Here is a 21,346-nt window from a genome sequence, read left to right on the forward strand (position 1 = left end):
TCCATCCAGGAGACTCAGCCACTTTCAGAGCTTCCATCTGACTCCACTGCCTTAGACCTGCATACCGTTCTGTGTGAAATATTACCTGCCATTTATTCACCTGCCATGCCTCCTGACCCCAGTCCAGATACCCACATCACAGAAGGGAATTGGCCACATTCCCTCTCAAATTGCACCTCCATTGGGAATGGTATGGAATGTTTCCAGTCTGTTAATGCAAAGCCTCAGCAAGCAAGCACTGGGACTGAGGAAGAAGAAAGACTTCAAGAGCAATTCTGCCTCTCCAGTATTAGGTCCCTTTCAGATGATTCCCCGCTGGAGCAAAGACCTTCTAAGGAGAGATGCTTAACTCCTGTGAACTCAGCCAAGGATTCCTCAACTTCAGCCTGGAAAATCAGGGGACAAGAAAAGAAGCTTTTACCTAGTGAATCCAATGGCAGCAGCATCCATGAAGCTGTTGCTGAAGGCTCTTGCTATCCAGTAGTCCTCCAAGAGGACACTGATCAAACCAAAGGGATGAAGAACCCAACTCCTGGGAATTCCATCCAGGAGACTCAGCCACTTTCAGAGCTTCCATCTGACTCCACTGTCTTAGACCTGCATGCTGTTCTGTGTGAAATATTACCTGCCATTTATTCACCTGCCATGCCTCCTGACCCCAGTCCAGATATGCACATGACAGAAGGGAGTTGGCCACATTCCCTCTCAAATTGCACCTCCATTGGGAATGGTATGGAATGTTTCCAGTCTGTTAATGCAAAGCCTCAGCAAGCATGCACTGGGACTGAGGAAGAAGAAAGACTTCAAGAGCAATTTTGCCTCTCCCGTATTAGGTCCCTTTCAGATGATTCCCCGCTGGAGCAAAGACCTTCTAAGGAGAGATGCTTAACTCCTGTGAACTCAGCCAAGGATTCCTCAGCGCCAGCCTGGAAAGCAATCGAACAAGAAGACAAGTACCTTGGAGCCAGTGAATCCAGTGGCAACAACTTCCATGAAGCTGTTGCTGAAGGCTCTTGCTATCCAGTAGTCCTCCAAGAGGACACTGATCAAACCAAAGGGATGATGAACCCAACTCCTGGGAATTCCATCCAGGAGACTCAGCCACTTTCAGAGCTTCCATCTGACTCCACTGCCTTAGACCTGCATGCTGTTCTGTGTGAAATATTTCCTGCCATTTATTCACCTGTCATGCCTCCTGACCCCAGTCCAGATACCCACATCACAGAAGGGAATTGGCCACGTTCCCTCTCAAATTGCACCTCCATTGGGAATGGTATGGAATGTTTCCAGTCTGTTAATGCAAAGCCTCAGCAAGCAAGCACTGGGACTGAGGAAGAAGAAAGACTTCAAGAGCAATTCTGCCTCTCCACTATTAGGTCCCTTTCAGATGTTTCACCCCTGGAGCAAAGACCTTCTAAGGAGAGATGCTTAACTCCTGTGAACTCAGCCAAGGATTCCTCAGCGCCAGCCTGGAAAGCAATCGAACAAGAAGACAAGTACCTTGGAGCCAGTGAATCCAGTGGCAACAACTTCCATGAAGCTGTTGCTGAAGGCTCTTGCTATCCAGTAGTCCTCCAAGAGGACACTGATCAAACCAAAGGGATGATGAACCCAACTCCTGGGAATTCCGTTCAAGAGACTCAGTCACCTTTGGAGCTGCCATCTGACTCCACTGCCTTAGACCTGCATACCGTTCTGTGTGAAATATTACCTGCCATTTATTCACCTGCCATGCCTCCTGACCCCAGTCCAGATACCCACATCACAGAAGGGAATTGTTCACGTTCCCTCTCAAATTGCACCTCCATTGGGAATGGTATGGAATGTTTCCAGTCTGTTAATGCAAAGCCTCAGCAATCAAGCACTGGAACTGAGGAAGAAGAAAGACTTCAAGAGCAATTCTGCCTCTCCAGTATTAGGTCCCTTTCAGATGATTCCCCGCTGGAGCAAAGACCTTCTAAGGAGAGATGCTTAACTCCTGTGAACTCAGCCAAGGATTCCTCAACTTCAGCCTGGAAAATCAGGGGACAAGAAAAGAAGCTTTTACCTAGTGAATCCAATGGCAGCAGCATCCATGAAGCTGTTGCTGAAGGCTCTTGCTATCCAGTAGTCCTCCAAGAGGACACTGATCAAACCAAAGGGATGAAGAACCCAACTCCTGGGAATTCCATCCAGGAGACTCAGCCACTTTCAGAGCTTCCATCTGACTCCACTGCCTTAGACCTGCATGCTGTTCTGTGTGAAATATTACCTGCCATTTATTCACCTGCCATACCTCCTGACCCCAGTCCAGATATGCACATGACAGAAGGGAACTGTCCACGTTCCCTCTCAAATTGCACCTCCATTGGGAATGGTATGGAATGTTTCCAGTCTGTTAATGCAAAGCCTCAGCAATCAAGCACTGGGACTGAGGAAGAAGAAAGACTTCAAGAGCAATTCTGCCTCTCCAGTATATCCATTTCAGATGTTTCCCCCCTGGAGCAAAGACCTTCTAAAGAGAGATGCTTAACTTCTGTGAACTCAGCCAAGGATTCATCAGCTTTAGCCTGGGAAACCAGGGAACTAGAAGACAAGCGCTTTATAGTCAGAGAATCCAGTAGCAACAGCACCCAAGAAGCTGTTTCTGAAGGCTCCTGCTATCCAGTAGTCCTGCAGGAGGACACTGGTCAAGCAAAAGAGAAGATGAATCCCACTCCCTGGGATTCCGTTCTGGAGAATCATACACTTTCAGACCTTTCCTTTGATTCTACCCTCTATGATATGATCCATCAATTTTTTCCTTCTTTTTCTCAACCTGCCATGCCTTACTACACCAGCCCAGATACCCCAATCACATCAGGAAACTGGCCACCTCCCGTCTCACCTTTTACTTCAAATGGGATCCATATGGACTTTTGCCAGTCTGGCATTCCAAAGCATCAGCAAGAAGACACTGTGACTGAGGAAGAAGAAGGACTTCAAGAGCAACTCTGACCCAGCCACCTTCTGAGCTCTCCTTTGAGTCCTATGACTTGGACCTGGATGCTTACATCTGACCCATTTTTTTGATGCTTCTCCATCTTCATTGCCTCTTGAACCTTCAGAGCATGATCTTGGGGAGGCCATATTCTCTCTGCTATTCTCTTATCCTCTTGGCAATAGAGGAAACCAAGGCTAAGGGCAGATCCTTGGCTTCATTTCCCACACTCTTTAATAATATCTATCTATCTATTTATTCATTCATTCATCTTCTTAGTCATCTATTGGTTCATGTATCCATTTGTAGATTTATTTCAATAGTTTATTCTTCTATTCATTCATGTATTTATTCATTATTCATTCACTTATCTATTTAATCAATCATTATTTATTTATTTGTTTGGATTTTTCCATGGTAATATAATTCTTGTTCTTTCCTTCTCCCTTTTCCTCCCCGTCATGGAGATACCAAGTAATTCCACTGGGTTTTGCTCAGTACCTATTTACATGCCATTCATTTTTGTTATAGAGTAATCTATAGATGTAGCATGTTTCTTAACCTAAAATTACTCTGAAAAAGAATTTAATTTTAATTTAAAATTTAATTTAAATTTAAAGAATTCAAATTTTGCAATTTAAAATAATAGTAATACATTCCTCCCCAGAAGAGCGTGTTGAAAAATACAGGGATCACTTAGGGATGTATGGATGAGTTATGAGGTATATAAATCAATTGGCAAGATAAATAAAAAATATAAAAAATACTCCAAATTAAAAAATAAGTTCTGGATGAAATATAGACAATCACAGTCTTATATGTAAAAATTCTATGTAAAGGAAAAATAAATCCATAACAGGTCCTAGAATCAGGGCCCAATTAAAATGAGTTAAGCACTCACTCATGCATTTACCCAATCAGTAGCCAGGATTATAGAAAGTTGGCCACACCATGAAAGACAGAAAAGTTATTTATATGTGGGACAAGGAATACCTGCCTTTAACACATCTTAAACAGCTGCATCCCCAAACTCCAATTTCATGAATCTCTTTGGAATTGGTTGGTCTCTTTGACCTTGTGCTCGATAATCACTATGCAGTTTAGCTTTGTTCTTCTTTGGCACTGTGCAATATAGCTCTTTTTGTATTCTCTTGTCCTGGAATCAGACAGCATCATTAAGCAAAGTCCCATGATTCTTTTTAAACAATTGGTGGCATCATTTTTATAGTCAAAAGTTTGGGGGGGCATGCATTGATATTATAGCAAATATATTTAAAACTATATTACTGCAAAATCTGCTACTTTACTTGCACCAGAATGATATATAGATTTCTTGATTATGTTCTAAACCCAAGATGAGCTTTACTTTGTTTAAAAAAATATGTTTATTACCAAGGTTGTTAGATTTAAAATAGTTTTGAGCATTAAATAGTTGTAGATAAGAGAGTGGGAGCCATAAACTGTGATAATTAAAATGTTTGGGAGCAAGGGAAATATATATATCAATTATGACTGCTGAAATATGTTTTCTACCGTGTCTTGGGTTTATATAAATATAAGATGGTCACCAGGGAATATATTCCCAATTTATGAATATGCCCAAGCCAACTGGGTTTTATAGAGAAATTTAATTTATAATACACTGATTAATCAATAGAAAAAGAGAGAAAGGAAGAAAGGAATAAGAATGAAAGGCCTCAAGCCAATAAGGCTTAGACCTCAGTCCTAAGAGATAAATAAGTCAATTGGTTTTATCACTCACCCAAGATCTCTCTAGGTAAGGCTTCTCATGCCAACCTCAGGCTCCACCTTCAAGAGAGCTTCCTTTCAAGAAATGTTTCCAGAGAATTTTCCTACTGACTCCTCCTGAGTTCTCCTTCCACTGCCTCCTTCAAGACCTCTCCAGGAGCTTTCCCTCCCGGACCTCTCTCCTCTCAGACCTCCTTCAGAGCATCAACCTTCCCTCAGACCTCCTTCAGAGCAAAACCTCCTCAGTCCTCCTTCAGAGCCACCCTTCTCAGACCTCCTTCAGAGCAAGCCTCCTCTCAGTTCTCACATCTACCAATCACTGTCGATGTCTCCCCTGTGCCAATGGTGGCTCTAGCTTAACCCAGGACCGCCCAGAAGTCTGCCCCCTTTGCACATGTCTGTTGAAGGCCATATTCTCAAATAATTAAATCTTGACCTTTGCTGCAGCCCTTCCTAAATCCTGTTACTCTGAGTAGGGTGGAGATTGTAGTTTCCAAGACCTGGTTCTGTCATTCCAAGTATCTCTATTGTATCAATTCTAAAATCAATCATGACTCAAAGAACTTCCTGTTCTATGCTTAAGGATAGGTCAAAGCCCTTTCCATTGTCTAGTAAAAGGTTTCTGTCCTAAAGTAGTCTTAAGGAGGGAGGAGAAGGATCCTCCTATGCCAAGGAGTTTTATATTCCAATAGAGTTCTTACTATCAGTAGGAAATTTTTTCAAGTATGAAATTACCCAATGGGGAAATTTCCAACATTCATAAGTCTAAGAAATTTTAAGGTTTACAAGGTTGAAAGATTGCTATGTTTGTAAAAATTGTGACAAATATCCATCAGTTCATAGGCTTTTAAATGTCATACAACTTATGTGAAATATGAATGAGTGTTTGTTTGCTATTGTAATTAATTCGGCTATTGAGAATTTTGGGGATATTGATATCTACATATTTGTACTATTGTATTTTTAAAAAATGAAAAAATTGTTAACCTTGTTCAATTCATTTGCCTTCTACTCACAGTGATCATGGCCAGTTATTAAGAGGAAATGGATCTCATTTTTGGTGAGAAAGCCTTGCATTATTTCGATTTTTCTGATATCTTTAATTTCTCTTGCCAATTGATTCATATACCTCATACCTCAGCCATGCATCCTTAAGTGATTCTGTATTTGTCAATTACCCTCTTAACGGGGGCGAATGTAAAAAATATCATTATTTAAATTGCAAAGTTTAAATTCCTTTTGAGAAGAATTTTAGGTAAAGAAGATGCTACCGCTCTGAATCCAGAACTGAACTGTTGGAGAAGCCATCATGAAGAAGCCTCCAGACCACAAGTTGCACAAAATTGAACTTTGGGTGTGGTTAATGAAAATTTATTTGCATGTATACTTTCATGCCAAAGGGGACTGCCCCCTAACTGGCTTTTTGTCAATGCCTTTCAGCAATTATTGGTTTAATTTTTTTTCTTTCTCTTATCATCAAATTATTGTAATGTTTAAGTTGATTATGTTTTCATGATCCTTTGGAAAAAAATTAATTTTTTTGCAAATGATCAAACAGGGGTATGTAAAAAATAGACTCGAATACAGGACTACAATCCCCACAAGCCTTTGCTCACAGGAATTCTGAGGTGGGCCGAGATCGAGGAAGGATTTAAGCTGGTGGCAAAGGTTTTTGGGGGCTCTCTCTTTTGGACTTCTGTTTTGGAGCAGACGCGTCTCTTTCGTGATGTGAGGTTATTTTGTCTAGGCCTCTGGCCTAGGCACATGTTTCTTACTTGTATATTCTTTAATCCTTAATCCTTAATAAACCTCTAAAAAATATAATACTCCTTGCAGAGAGAAACTAATTTGTACCTGCCTCAGTCTACCCACATATTCCCTAATTTTAATCTTTACACTATTTAAGATTATTGCATCTGTATTCATTAGGGAGATTGGTCTATAATTTTCTTTCTCTGTTTTTGGCCTGCTTGGCTTTGGAATCAGTACTATGTTTGTGTTGTAAAAGGAATTTGGTAGAACTCCCTCTTTGCTTATTATGTCAAATAGTTTGTATAGTATTGGGTTTAGTTGTTCTTTGAATGTTTGATAGAATTCACTGGTGAATCCATCAGGCCCTGGGGATTTTTTCTTAGGAAGTTCTTTGATGGCCTGTTGGATTTCTTTTTCTGATATGGGATTATTTACAAAATCTATTTCTTCTTCTGTTAGTCTAGGCAATTTATATTTTTGTAAATATTCATCCATATCACCCAGGTTGGTATATTTATTGCCATATAGTTGGGCAAAATAGTTTTTAATGATTGCCTTGATTTCCTCTTCATTGGAGGTGAGGTCCCCATTTTCATCCTTGATACTGTTAATTTGCCTTTCTTCTTTCCTTTTTTTAATTAGATTGACCAGTGCTTTGTCTATTTTGTCTGTTTTTTCAAAGTACCAGCTTCTAGTCTTGTTTATTAGTTCAATAGTTCTATCACTTTCGATTTTTATTAATTTCTCCCTTAATTTTTAGGATCTCTAGTTTGGTTTTCTTCTGGGGTTTTTTAATTTGTTTGTTCTCAAGTTTTTTGATTTGCCTTTCCAATTCATTGATCCCTGCCCTCCCTAATTTGTTAATATATGCAGCAAGGATATGAATTTTTCTCTAAGTACTGCTTTGGCTGCATCCCATAAGGTTTGAAAGGATGTCTCACCATTGTCATTTTCCTCAATGAAATTATTAATTTTTTCTATGATTTGTTCTCTAACCGATTTTGGAGTATCATATTATTTAATTTCCAATTAATTTTTGATTTGGCTCTCCATGTACCCTTACTGATCAATATTTTTATTGCCTTATGATCTGAAAAGGTTGCATTTATTATATCTGCTTTTCTGCATTTGAATGCCATGTTTCTGTGACCTAGTAGTGTATGTTCTATTTTTGTGAATGTGCCATGTGGTGCTGAGAAGAAAGTGTATTCCTTTTTGTCTCTATTTATTTTTCTCCATATGTCTATTGTAAACCTTAAAATTTCTTAGACTTATGAATGTTGGAAATTTCCTCATTGGGAAATTTCATACTTGAAAAAATTTCCTACTGATAGTAAGAACTCTATTGGAATATGAAACTCCTTGGCATGGGAGGGTCCTTCTCCTCCCTACCTAAGATTACTTTAGGACAGAAACCTTTTGCTAAACAATGGAAAGGGCTTTGACCTATGCTTAAGCATAGAACAGGAAGTTCTTTGAGTCATGATTGATTTTAGAATTGATACAATAGAGATACTTGGAATGACAGAACCAGGTCTTGGAAACTACAATCACCACCCTACTCAGAGTAACAGGATTTAGGAAGGGCTGCAGCAAAGATCAAGACTTAATTATTTGAGAATATGGCCTTCAACAGACATGTGCAAAAGGGGCAGACCTCTGGGAGGTCCTAGGTTAAGCTAGAGCCACCATTGGCACAGGGGAGACATTGACAGTGATTGACAGTGAGAACTGAGAGGAGGCTTGCTCTGAAGGAGGTCTGAGAAGGGTGGCTCTGAAGGAGAACTGAGGAGGTGGCTCTGAAGGAGGACTGAGGAGGTTTTGCTCTGAAGGAGGTCTGAGGGAAGGTTGATGCTCTGAAGGAGGTCTGAGAGGAGAGAGGTCTGGGAGGGAGAGCTCCTGGAGAGATCTTGAAGGAGGCAGTGGAAGGAGAACTCAGGAGGAGTCAGTAGGAGAATTCTCTGGAAACATTTCTTGAAAGGAGGCTCTCTTGAAGGTGGAGCCTGAGGTTGGCATGAGAAGCCTTACCTAGAGAGATCTTGGGTGAATGATAAAACCAACTGACTGATTTATCTCTTAGGACTGAGGTCTAGGCCTTATTGACTTGAGACCCTTGATTCTTATTCCTTTCTTCCTTTCTCTCTTTTTCTATTGATTAATCAGTGTATTATAAATTAAATTTCTCTATAAAACCCAGTTGGCTTGGGCATATTCATAAATTGGGAATATATTCCCTGGTGACCATCTTATATTTATATAAACTCAAGACACGGTAGAAAACATATTTCAGCAGTCATAATTGATATATATATTTCCCTTGCTCCCAAACATTTTAATTATCACAGTTTATGGCTCCCACTCTCTTATCTACAACTATTTAATGCTCAAAACTAATTTAAATCTAACAGTTTATGTCTGACCATGAATTTGGTGAGAAAACCCTCAAAATATTTCTGTGAAATCTCTTTCCTTTATTTTTTTTTGCTTTATTACTTGCATATCAGTCAGTTTTGTTTTCTTTTTTTTAACTTGACTTCAAATTTACAGCTGCAAGAATGGGTGAGTAAAAAACCTTTTTTTTTAAAAGGTTTACATAAATTTTCACATAAGTTTCCAAAGTTGTATGATCCAAACTGCCTCCCTCCTTTCTCTCCCACTCTCAGAGCTGGCAAGAAATTTCAATGGGGGTCATATATTTATCATCATGCAAAATATATTTCTATACTGTTCATTTTTGTAAGGCAATGTTCATATAAAAACTAAACCCCCAAACAAAAATCCAGATAAGTTTACATTAAAAAATCACATGATAAGCTCACACAATAAGATGATAACAATTTAAAATGTTCTTTCCTCATGTTAAAATGAGTGATTGGTTACACATTTATATTAAATCAAAACAGTTTTGGGAATAATTATTTTCACGTCATTCATGTTAAGTCTTAGAATGCCTCTCTGTAGCATTTATTGAATGCCTCCTGTGTTTTTTATAAACCTATTAACTTTGAGTGTTATTCTAGAAATGAAATTATCTTAGAAAGTTATTTTCAATTATACTCATTCAGAAATGTGTTTCTCATTAAAGTTCTGCTGAGCAAAACCTTATGGGAAACTGTTCTGAATTAATGACATAAGTTACCTCTCTAGTTATCTTGAGTTCAATAAATATCAACTTGTATCTTTCTGTTTTCTTTATGAGATGCTACAGATCTCTTAAAATAATCACACCTAACATATTACCTTCAGACTTTTAACAAAAAATCACTTGAAGTAGATTCTTTGTTCATTTCAAAAACATAAGTATGTGAAAATAAGGGAATATTTTTTTCCCACTCTAAACATATATTTTAGAAAGAGATGGAATAAACTATTAAACAATGATTCCAAAGTTTTGATTAGGAATGTGACATTAAACAAAGTGATTGCCCATTAGAAAATTATTAAGCAATACAAATGATAATGGAGAATGTTTGATATAGAATTTTAGTTTCTAATTTATAGAAAGATGACACAATTCCAGAAATTTTCAGATATATACAATTAAATTCCAAGTCTCAATTATATTTCTAATAGTAGTCCCAGTTTTTTTTTTAATGAAACTTGATAGTTTAAAAAAAAAAGTGACCTGATCAATCCATTTCTTACAGGCTAGACTATAATGTTTCAACCAGGACAGGCAGGGACAAAACAACAACAACAACAACAACAACAACAACAACAACAAAAAACACTCAGGGTCCCATGAATTCAGAAGGCTTGGTATTAGAAACAGGTGGAAGGAAATCCAAAATGTGGCTTATCAATGTTGTTGTTTAGTAGTGTTTGATTCTGTGACTTCATGGGCCATATTGTACCAATACTAACTATGGGATTTTCTTGGTAAAGATATTAGGGTGATTTGCCATTTTTTTCAGTGGATCAAGGCAAACAGATAGGTTAAGTGACTTACCCAGGTTCACACAGCTAGTAAGTGTCTCAGGCTAGATGGGAACTCAAATCATTCTTACTTTAGGCTCAGCACTTTATCCACTGAACCACTGAGCTACCTCAGCTTCTAAGTATAACCAGTGGCAAATGTGTTTACATGCTCTATGCAGCATAGAATTAGATAATAGTTTGGGGCAAAATTTTTTAGGTTATAGCTGCTAAGTGTTCCAGGTATGCTAATATAATTTTTTAACCAAAGCTTTTTGTACTCTGATGAGACAGATATTAAATAATTTGTCAGTCAAGTTCTATGTATACATATATACATGTACATATGTAGATTATAACACATGTCTATTATATACAAACATTAGCTAAGATATTGTCAGTATACATGTGGCTCAAAACACACGTGTGTAGTATTTTATTTGTGTGTTTGTATGTGTATAATAGCTTAAAAATCCATTAAGACTTTGGGGACATATTGTATAATGGCCACCAATGACCAGTCTGGTGCTTCAGTATGGGGTGGAGGTAACTCTGATTCTTAAAAACTTTGTCAGCAAACTGCAAGCTCAAGCAAAGTCTCTTATTCTAGAAAGCCCAGAAAGTATGGCCCTAGCAATAGACTGAGAGTCTAGCTTAAATACTGATGAGATCATTACTGGTAGGCTAACCCTGGCAACACATGGAATAAAAATACAAAATGGTTCTTTGTCCTGTGCAGTGATGGTGACAGAGTATTTGAGAAATTGGCAGAGAGTATTGAGAAATGTAAACTCCTTGTCCATTGACCAACAAGAGAACTTAGTACTAGAGAATAATACTCTTGATATTTTCCCTATAAATAAAACTGGGAGACAAAAGGAAGTTGCAATGAAGTGCAAGGATGGCTCACAGTTTTTTAGAGGGGTAAGGTCTACAGAACTTGAATAACAAATTACTTAATGTTCAAATCAATAAAGTTTCCAAGTATTAAAAATAAGACAATTACAATCTTGAACTGCCAGAAATATTCAGTCATTCAGTCTATGATAAGCCCAAAGATCCTAGTTTGTGGGACCAAAACCCACTATTTGATAAAAACTGCTGGGAAAATTGGAAGACAGTATGGGAGAGATTAGGTTTAGATCAACATCTCACATCCTACACCAAGATAAACTCAGAATGGGTGAATGACTTGAATATAAAGAAGGAAACTAAAAGTAAATTAGGTGAACACAGAATAGTATACATGTCAGATCTTTGGGAAAGGAAAGATTTTAAAACCAAGCAAGAGTTAAAAAAAAAAATCACAAAGTGTAAAATAAATAATTTTGATTACATTAAATTAAAAAGGTTTTGTACAAACAAAACCAATGCAACCAAAATTAGAAGGGAAGCAACAAATTGGGGGGGAAATCTTCATAACATAAACCTCTGACAAAGGTCTAATTACTTACATTTATAAAGAGCTAAATCAATTGTACAAAAAAAATCGTAATTCTCCAAATGATAAATGGGCAAGAGATATGAATAGACAATTTTCAGATAAAGAAATCAAAACTATTAATAAGCACATGAAAAAGGATTCTAAATCTCTTATAATCAGAGAAATGCAAATCAAAACAACTCTGAGGTATCACCTCACACCTAGCAGATTGGCTAACATGACAGCAAAGGAAAGTAATGAATGTTGGAGGGGATGTGGCAAAATTGGGACATTAATACATTGCTGGTGGAGTTGTGAATTGATCCAAACATTCTGGAGGGCAATTTGGAACTATGCCCAAGGGCACTAAAAGACTGTCTGCCCTTTGATCCAGCCATAGCACTGCTGGGTTTATAACCCAAAGAGGTAATAAGGAAAAATACTTGTACAAGAATATTCATAGCTGCTCTCTTTGTGGTGGCAAAAAATTGGAAAATGAGGGGATGGCCTCCAATTGGGGAACAGCTGAACAAATTGTGGTATATATTGGTGATGGAATACTATGGTGCTCAAAGGAATAATGATTTGAAGGAATTCCATGGGAACTGGAACGACCTCCAGGAATTGATGTAGAGTGAGAGGAACAGAACCAGGAGAACATTGTACACAGAGACTGATACACTGTGGTACAATAAAATGTAATGGACTTCTCCATTAGTGGCAATGCAGTGATCCTGAACAACACGGAGGGATTCACAAGAAAGAACACTATCCACATTCAGAGGGAAAACTGTGGAAGTAGAAACACAGAAGAAAAACAACTGCTTGATTACATGGGTTGAGGGGGATATGACTGGGGATGTAGACTCTAAATGAACATCCTAGTGCAAACATCAACAACATGGAAATAGGTTCTGATCAAGGACACATGTAAAACCCAGTGGAATTGAGCCTCAGCTACGGGAATGGGAGAGGGAGGGGATGGAAAGAATATGATTCTTGTAACCAAGGAATAATGTTCTAAATTGACTAAATAAAAATTTCAAAATAAATAAATAAATAAAATAAACTTTGGCCTTTTGGGAAAAAAAAAGAAATATTCAGTCATTACTTGTTTTTTTAAGTTGTAAGAGCAGTAATTCCTAAAAAAGTTATTAAATTTGATTTACAAATATTTTATAGTTTCCATATCATAATCTTCAAAGAAATTTCCACATTCAAGAAGCTGAAAACATAGTTGGAAGTAGGTCTCCTGAGGTACAAGGTTGGAGATAGAGATGAATTACAGTTGAGTCATTCACAACTTTATATTGTATATTGAAAAAGAGGAAATACTTTTCACCCAAGCTCCAAGGAATACCTGACAAGCAAGATCATTGCTTAAAAGTAAAAACTTTAGTAAAAAAAGATGATCAATATTTAGGAGAAAATATTTTAATGAAATTTGTTTCCAAAATATGAAGTTTTTGGACTTGATGTCTTTAGCAAGGCTTTACAATGCTTTGAGGGGTTTACTTGTTTTTTAAACTGCATTAAGATCTGAGAATTGACTGGGGATGTTTGAACAAATAGTCTCTTCCACTTGTGGACATCTGACTTTCAGGATGACCTTGCTCAGATGAAACCAAAAAATGCCTTTCTGCAACTTCTACTTTTTACTTCCACTGCTTCCCTAGAGGTCCACACATCCTTTAATCACTTTTCAACATGACATCCTTTTAAAGATTTGAAGATAGGTATTATGTCCCATATAAGCCTTCTCTTTTCTAGGCTAAATATCTCTAATGCCTTTCATCAATCCTTATATAACATAACCTCTAGGCTTTTCAACTTCTGCATCTTTCCTGCTCTAGACATTTTCTTTATTAATGTGCTTTTTACAATTTGCACCCCATAGTGAACATAATATTCCAAATGTAATCCAACCAAGGCAAAGTACAGCAAGCCCATCACCTCCCACTGTGTCTCTTTCAACGCCTAGAATCACATTAGCTTCAGCACTTATTAACTGTTGACATTGTGGAGGTTGCAGCCCACAAAAACCCTCAGAAATCATTTTTCAGATGAATTGTCTTGTTATGGACTGCTCATTTCATGGTATCCTATTGCTACTCATTTATTGTGAAACCTCACTCCTGGATTACTCCCACTATCTTCCTTCCCTCCTTCTCCTCCTTACCATCTGCTACACAAAGCTGGAGGAAGTCTCACAACTGTGCTGACAACTGGGCCTTCACTGCAGGAAGGTAGTCCTTTTATTTCCCCCAATTGATTCCCTCTATCATTCCCTCCTTAAACTTCCCACTCCATCCTCTTATCTCGTTTAGCTGAGGAACTTGCCTCTTAACTTTGCTGAGAAAATTGTGAGTATTTGATGTGAATTCCCTTTTCTTAGGCAATAAACATTTATTACCTTTCATTAAAGAAGGAAATGGCAAAGCACTGCAGTATTTTTTTGCCAAGAAATGACAACATTCTCTACCATTCTCTTCATCTTAAAACCCCTTGATATCATTTTTCATTCTTTCTTCCAGTTTCTGATGGAGGTGGGCCTTCCCCATGCCAGTAAGTCCCTCTGTGTGTGTCTAATCCCATGCCCTTCCCATCTTCTCTCAGAGATTGCAGCCTCAATCATCTCCTATCCCTCTATTACCCAGGGAAAAAAATCTATCCCCACTTCCTCTCCTCTTTGTATCTGGCGTCCAAGCCTGTTACTCAACTGAATATTGTCTCTCAAGAATTACCAACATTCTCTTCATTGCCAAGTCTGATGGCCTTAAATCTCATTCTTTCTCAAGCCACTGAGTTGAATTTGATAGCTTTGCCCACCTTCTCCTCCCAGAGACTCCCGACCTCAGTTTTCATGACACTTCTCACCTGGCTCTCTTCTGACCTAACTGCTGCTTGTCCTCCATGACTTTAGCTTGTTCATCATTACTCTCACCCCCTTAACTGGAGTATTACTCAAATTTCTCTTCAGGGCCCACTTTTCTTCCCCCTTTGTATTCTCAAGAACTTCATCAGCTTCCATGCACATGCCACTGACTCCTAGATTTCTACGTCTAGCCCACGTGTGTCTCCTGAGCTTGCTTTAATCCCAGTTCAGTGCCTATTGAACATGCCATACTGGATGTCTTGGAATCATTTTCAATTCAACATGTTTAAAACAGAACCCATTATTTTTATCCGTAAACCATCTCATTTTCAAATTTTCCTCATTTCTGTTGAAGATGCACTTTTTTCTATTCTTCCAAGTTTATAACCTCCACTGTACTTTTGTTTCCTCATTGCTAAATATTGCCATTTCTATTGGTCCAGAATCTCTTGCATCAAACTTTTTTTTTTCATCTAGCTGTAACCTTAGTTCTGGATATCATTACCTCTCACCTAGATTTTTGCAACAACCTCTTAATTGGTCTTCCTGCTCCAAGTGTTTCCTCAGTTCAGTACATCCTACATGCTGCTGCCAAAGCGATTGCAAGGCTGGCCATTCCACTCCTCAGTAAATTCCAGTAGCTACTTATTACTGTATTTAAATTTTAAAGTCTTTTGCAAGCTGGTTTCAACATGTTTTTCTAAACATACCCTTCAAGAAACCCCACTTAAAAATGCAACACTAGTCCTTCCTTTCACTTTTGAGTGATGTGGTATTAATGTTTATTTCATAACCACGCATGTAGATGCTATTAAAAGTTAGGGAAAGAACAAGAGAAACTTCATTGCCTATCAGTGAAGTGGCACACTACCAAGTGCAGAATGAGGCATGTGCATTCAGATAGGATCAATATATTGGTTCATTCCCTAATACATTAAAAAAAATTTTTTTAACCCTTACTTTGTCATGGAATCAGTACAAGACAGAAAAGTAGCAAGGGTTAGGCAATGGTGATCGTGTGCCCAGGGTCATTATTCAGCTAGGAAGTGTCTGAGGCTAGATGTGAATCCAGATCCTCCCGTCTCTGGGCCTGGTTCCCAAAACACCAAGCCACTTAGCTGCCACCCCTTACATTTTCAAAAACTATTTTAATCAGCCCAAGTCTACCTTTGTACCTTCCCATGGCAACCTGGCTAGATTATAAAGAGCTTTGAATGCCAAACAGAGAATTTTACTTGGTTCTGGAAGCAATAGGCAGTCAGTGGAATTTATTTCAATGGTTCAAGGTGGGAAGGGATAAGGATCTGCACCAAGGTCCTGGTGGTAGTGTCAGAGGAGACAAGAGGATGCAGAGGTGAAACTGACAGGCCTTGACAAGGGCTGGGGTATGGGGGAGGGGAGGGCTGTGAGAAACAGTAAGGAGGCTGGGATTACTCCTGGGTATCAAGCCTGAGCGATGGGGAGTACAGTGTTGTCCCCTATAATAGAGGGAAAGATAGGTGGTGAGGAGGGTTTAAAGAGAAAGATAATAGTGAAGATAAATGTAAAATCTAGAATACATTTGCAAACAGGTAAAAAAGGAGGCAAGAGGCAGGAAGATCTGAATAAGGGGCAAAGTGTTCTGGGAGTAAAAACTAAAAAGAAAAATCTTTTGGACTTTCATACTGATTTGCCCCAAAGTTAAATCCTTATACATCACAGTTCTCTCTAAAACACTTTATTTTCTTTTGGTATTGTTAGATAATTAGGGGACCTGCACAGTAACGGTTTAAAATGGAAGAATTTATTTTAATAGATATATGTACATTCACTATTTAAAAATAATCATGTAAATAAAAATAATCATCATTATAAAACTGAAACCATCCCTAATTTAATAACTCTCACAGGGTGAAAGAATGAGTCTAGAGTCAGTCTAGCACAGTTGTGAGCTGTTTTTAAAGCTAGGACACAAAAGATTCAATGTACTGCATTTCATTTCTTCTTATGCATTTTCACATTTATTATTAGACATAAGTACCCTTAGGAATGTGCCAACATGTAACATACTTCAAATAGCATTGGAAGTATCTTAGTAGTTATTAAAATGTTATGAAACAAGTCATTTTAATTGGGTAACCTAAAAAAAAAGTACTAACCTAAATTAAAACCCTGAGGAATTAAAATCTGTTTACACAATGGTTTTGGTTAAGTGCAATTTAATGAATGTAGAGTGCTACTTTATTTAAGGTCATTCTTGGTAAGGCATATTAAAAATAAGATCTACATAAATTAATCTAATATACTATGATTTACTTCTTACTACAAAGTAGTTTTTCCTCAAAAAGTAGTTTTTGCACATAATTCTGGACCTCTTCATCCTTTTGCTGGCATATTTGCTTTATATACAATAGTTAAAATTTGTGCACTAAGCTGAGCTGCCTTTGTCAGAACTTGCCACTGTGCTAAAATGGTGGTCCAGACAAGATATGTCTTAAGAACTACATGCTGGAGAGTTCATGTCCATGCTCAACTACGGCTTGTACAAACTGCTTGAAGACTCGATCCATGTACGTGGACTGTCTTGGCCATATCCCCTCCAGAAATCCAATATGGCCTCCATAAGAGGTAAGGACCAAAGCAACATTTGGGTTTTGTTTAGCTGTTTCTATTGGGATAGCTAAAAAGAAAGAGGAAGAGAACAAAATATAACATTATCAGCTTTTCCAAATCGGTCACATACAATAGGAAAATCGGTACCATTATCATTTTTAGTCAATACAATTATTATACATTACTATTAAAATATACCATTAATACACATAACAATGTATATATATTTTATACATGATGGCCTTAAAATTTGTGAAGTGCACCTCACCATAATACTGTGAGAGATACAGTAGAAATATTATTATCCCCATATAACATCAGGAAACCCAAGAACAGAGGTGTCAGGGGCTTGCCTGTGATCATAGCCAATGCGGGTCCAAAATGGGCTTCAAACCTAGGTCTCCTGACTCCCAAGTCTATTGTCCTTCTGTTATGGCACATTGCCTCTCACTAGGAGAGACAGCTGCTGAAGGAGCTGAGGAAGTAGCCTGGGAAGAGCGGTGAAGGGTGGCAAGAGAAATAAAAAGATTCAAGAAGATACCTCCTAATATCAGGTAAGGAAGATACATTGGCAAGCATAAGATTTAAATTAATATCCAATAACTCCAAGTATTATATTTTATAAGATTTATTAATAATCACTTGAAGTAGAAGAAAAAAGAAGTAAAACCTGAGTAAAACTCTCCTGCCTCTCACTTTACTTCACCCCACCTCCACAAACTGCGATCAGGGGAAAAGAGAGTGGGAGGTGGAGCTATGTAAAACTTATATCCTCCTAATATTAGCACGTAACATGAGAGGGAACTTGGGAAACTGGGATTTAGAGTTCTGGGGAACAAATCCTAATTATACATACGAGATTAACAAGATAAGAGAAAAGAAGTTGGGTGTAGTTGTATAGGGTCAAAGAAGTAAGAAGAGAGGCAATCTCCAAACAGTTTGACATAGCAGTTTTCTAAGGAAACTGCAAGGCAGAAATAAAAAGGGCTCAGAGCCTGACTTGCAGGAGGTATAGAGAACAGAGAGAATTTTGCAGTGACCTACATAGAACATACGACATACTTTTTCTGCTTTGGTCAAGTGACTGCTATCTATCCTCAAAGTGAAGAATGATTTCCCACCTAGAGAAGAGGGGAAAGGAGCTGAAGAAATGCCACTTAATTCTCTAGCTTTTCAAGGAGAATGAAGTATTCTTTAAAACATTACAAAAAAAGATTTTAAAAAAGGGTTTCAGTGTGAAAACAATACAAAACAAAAAATAGGGTACAGAGTAGAAAAAGGGAATTCTGACCTGTGTAGGGTATAAGAATGTGACACAGGAAAAAGGGAAGAATAAACAAGTGTCCCAATTTAAAGAAAAAAAGATGAATTTTCAATCAACTTGATTATGTTTTCTGGCAAAATTCTACAACTTTATTTCCTTTTTTGATTGTCCCCAGAACTGAAGATTGTAATAAAGAGTTTACCTAGACTTCGGCCAAACATATACCAAAGTCTCATACTATATTTCTTCACAAATTAGAGAGATGTGGATTGACGTTAATAATGTTAAGTAAATTTGAAACTGGTGTAACAGATAGACCTAGGGGGCGCTTATCAATGGTCAATCCTAGAAAGATGTCTCAGGAATGTCTAAGGAATTCACTTAGTCCTGTACTGTGTAACATTTTCATGCATGACTTGGATTAAGACATATGAGTTAGCAATTGAATTTACAGATGACAGCAGAAAGCTAACAAGTTAGATTTTACAGTATCTTGTAGGATCCAGGAAAACATTGTACCCAATAATGGCAATACTGTGGGATGATCAACTGTGACAGACATTTTTAAAAATATAATTTTTATTATTTTTAAAAATACTTCTCCATGGTTACATGATTCATATTCTCTCTCTTCCCTCTTCCCTCCCTATTCCTGGAGATGGGAAGCAATTCCACTGGGTTATACATGTATTGTCACTTGATATCTATTTCCATGTCACTCATTTTTGTAATAATGTTTTAAAATCAAAATCCCAATTCATATATCTATGTAAACAAGTGACAAATTATGTTTTCTTCTATATTTATTCTTCAACCATTCTTTCTCTAGATGTAGATAGTATTCTTTCTCAAAAGTCCCTCAAAATTATCCTGGGTTAATGTATTGCAAAATCTATTACATTTGATCATCCATCAGTGTTTCAGTTACTATGTACAATGTTCTCCTGGTTCTGCTCCTTTCACTCTGCATCAATTCCTGGAGGTTGTTCCAGTTCACATGGAATTCTTCCAATTCATTTTATTCCTTTTAGCACAATAATATTCCATCACTATCAGATACCACAATTTGTTCAGCCATTCCCCAAACGGAGAGCATCCCCTCATATTCCATTTTTTGCCACCACAAAGAGCACAGCTATGAATATTTTTGTAAATGTCTTTTTCCTTATTATTTCTTTGGGGTACAGACCCAGTAGTGGTATGTCTGGATCAAAAGGCATGCACTCTTATAAAGCCCTTTGGGCATAATTCCAAATTGCCTTCCCAACTATGAGACTTGGCTACTCTCGGCAATACAATGATCCAGGACAATTCTGAGGGACTTATGACATAGAATACTCTCCACCTCCAGAGAAAGAATTGTTGGAGTCGGAATGCTTTACATGATACATGTAAAACCCAGATCAAATTGCCTGCTAGCACCAGGATGTGGAAGGGAAGGGAGAGAAGGAAATAAGTTTAATCGGATAATTTAGGAAAATTTGCGTGAATAAATATTCTAGAAATACATATTTCTAATGATTTTATCAGATAGCTGTACACACAAAGAAAACTACAAAGGGAGCTATACTCATAAAGAATCTGAAAAGAACTTCTGTAATCAGGAATTGGGAAATACTCTTTGGGCATACATAATCTCTACTCATGTTCCTCAGTACTCTCCTACTTTAAGTTTGACCCCATTACCTTCAGGGATTTTGTATGTGCATATGTAGAGTGGGCACTGGTGCGAAGGGGATTTTTTTCTGTAATTATTGTTCTTGATATACTTTTCTAGTAAATCCTTTTGCTAAAAGCTAAAAAAATAAAAAACAAAAAACTTGTGTGGAAATTTGTTATTCCATATAATTGGTAAAAAAATAAAACTATAAAAAAACAAAAAATAAAAAGAATACACTAAAATGTCTTGCAGGAGAGAATGTTGAACCCAATCAAATAAAATGCAACTTATTAGAGATAGGGATTCAGAACCAAGCTGATAGAGTAGCAGGAAGAAGTATAGTTAAGTTTTTTTCCCAAAACAAGTCAACAAAAAACTTCCTCAAACAAATCTAGGAAATGTGCCAGACCAAATTCTGATTGGGCACTAAAAAAATAAATAAATCACAGTGAATCACTTTTCTAGCCCAGGTCAACAAAGAGAGACATAGAGTCCTGCTTATAAGGTGGGGGTGATGGGAGCAGGGGGAGGTTTAAAACCTGCTGTTCAGAGCGTCAGATCCCTACTAGATCCACACCAGAGCACTTCATTTGAGTTCAGGAACAGGAGCCAAGTGGCAGTATTGTCACCCACTTTCCAGGTCCTGGGCACAGTTTTTGGGTAAATGGAGGAAAGTCCTTTGCATAGGGGTGGAATTTCAGGGTAAGAAGTAGTCATGGTCCCTAACCTATGTAATGAAAAAGGTAAAGCAAGCAGCATCTGTTTAGGAGCAGGGCAGGCTCTCATTTCTAATCCTATCGGAAGCCTGCAAAAGAATATTGAGGGCAGGAATCCTAGTCTAAGGGAAGCCTACAAGGTTATCACCCTGAAACAGTGGAGCTTCCCAGCTGACTGATAACAGCTGAGTTCAACATTTAGGGTGAAAAGCCTAGAGCACTGTAGAAACCTTGAAGCATAAATCAAAAAGAATCATAAAATGGTAAACATAAGCAGATAGTGAAAAGGGACTAAAACCAGAAAAATGGCTTACGTTCTAATAGGTAGATGACCCAATGTGTCCACTCTAAATTCTATCATCTTCAGGGGGAATTTAATTAGGCAGAAGGCCAGGGAGTGGTTCTATTACATCTGTTAATGTCATGGTGATCTTAAGAAAC

At 37.7% G+C, this 21,346-nt stretch overlaps 1 protein-coding gene across 1 annotated transcript in view; it reads right to left on the bottom strand.

Annotated features, from left to right (window-relative positions):
- Positions 1-16,434: 16,434 nt before the first annotated feature.
- The window catches only part of ABHD3 (abhydrolase domain containing 3, phospholipase), a 53,244-nt gene continuing 48,332 nt past the window's right edge, over positions 16,435-21,346 (bottom strand). The window contains exon 9 of the mRNA XM_001367082.4: positions 16,435-17,332. Coding sequence (XP_001367119.3) covers positions 17,154-17,332 — 179 coding nt within the window. The 3' untranslated portion in view covers positions 16,435-17,153. The remainder of the gene's footprint in view (positions 17,333-21,346) is intronic.

The sequence above is a fragment of the Monodelphis domestica genome, chromosome 3 (genome assembly GCF_027887165.1).
Source record: "Monodelphis domestica isolate mMonDom1 chromosome 3, mMonDom1.pri, whole genome shotgun sequence".
Lineage (NCBI taxonomy): Eukaryota > Metazoa > Chordata > Mammalia > Didelphimorphia > Didelphidae > Monodelphis > Monodelphis domestica.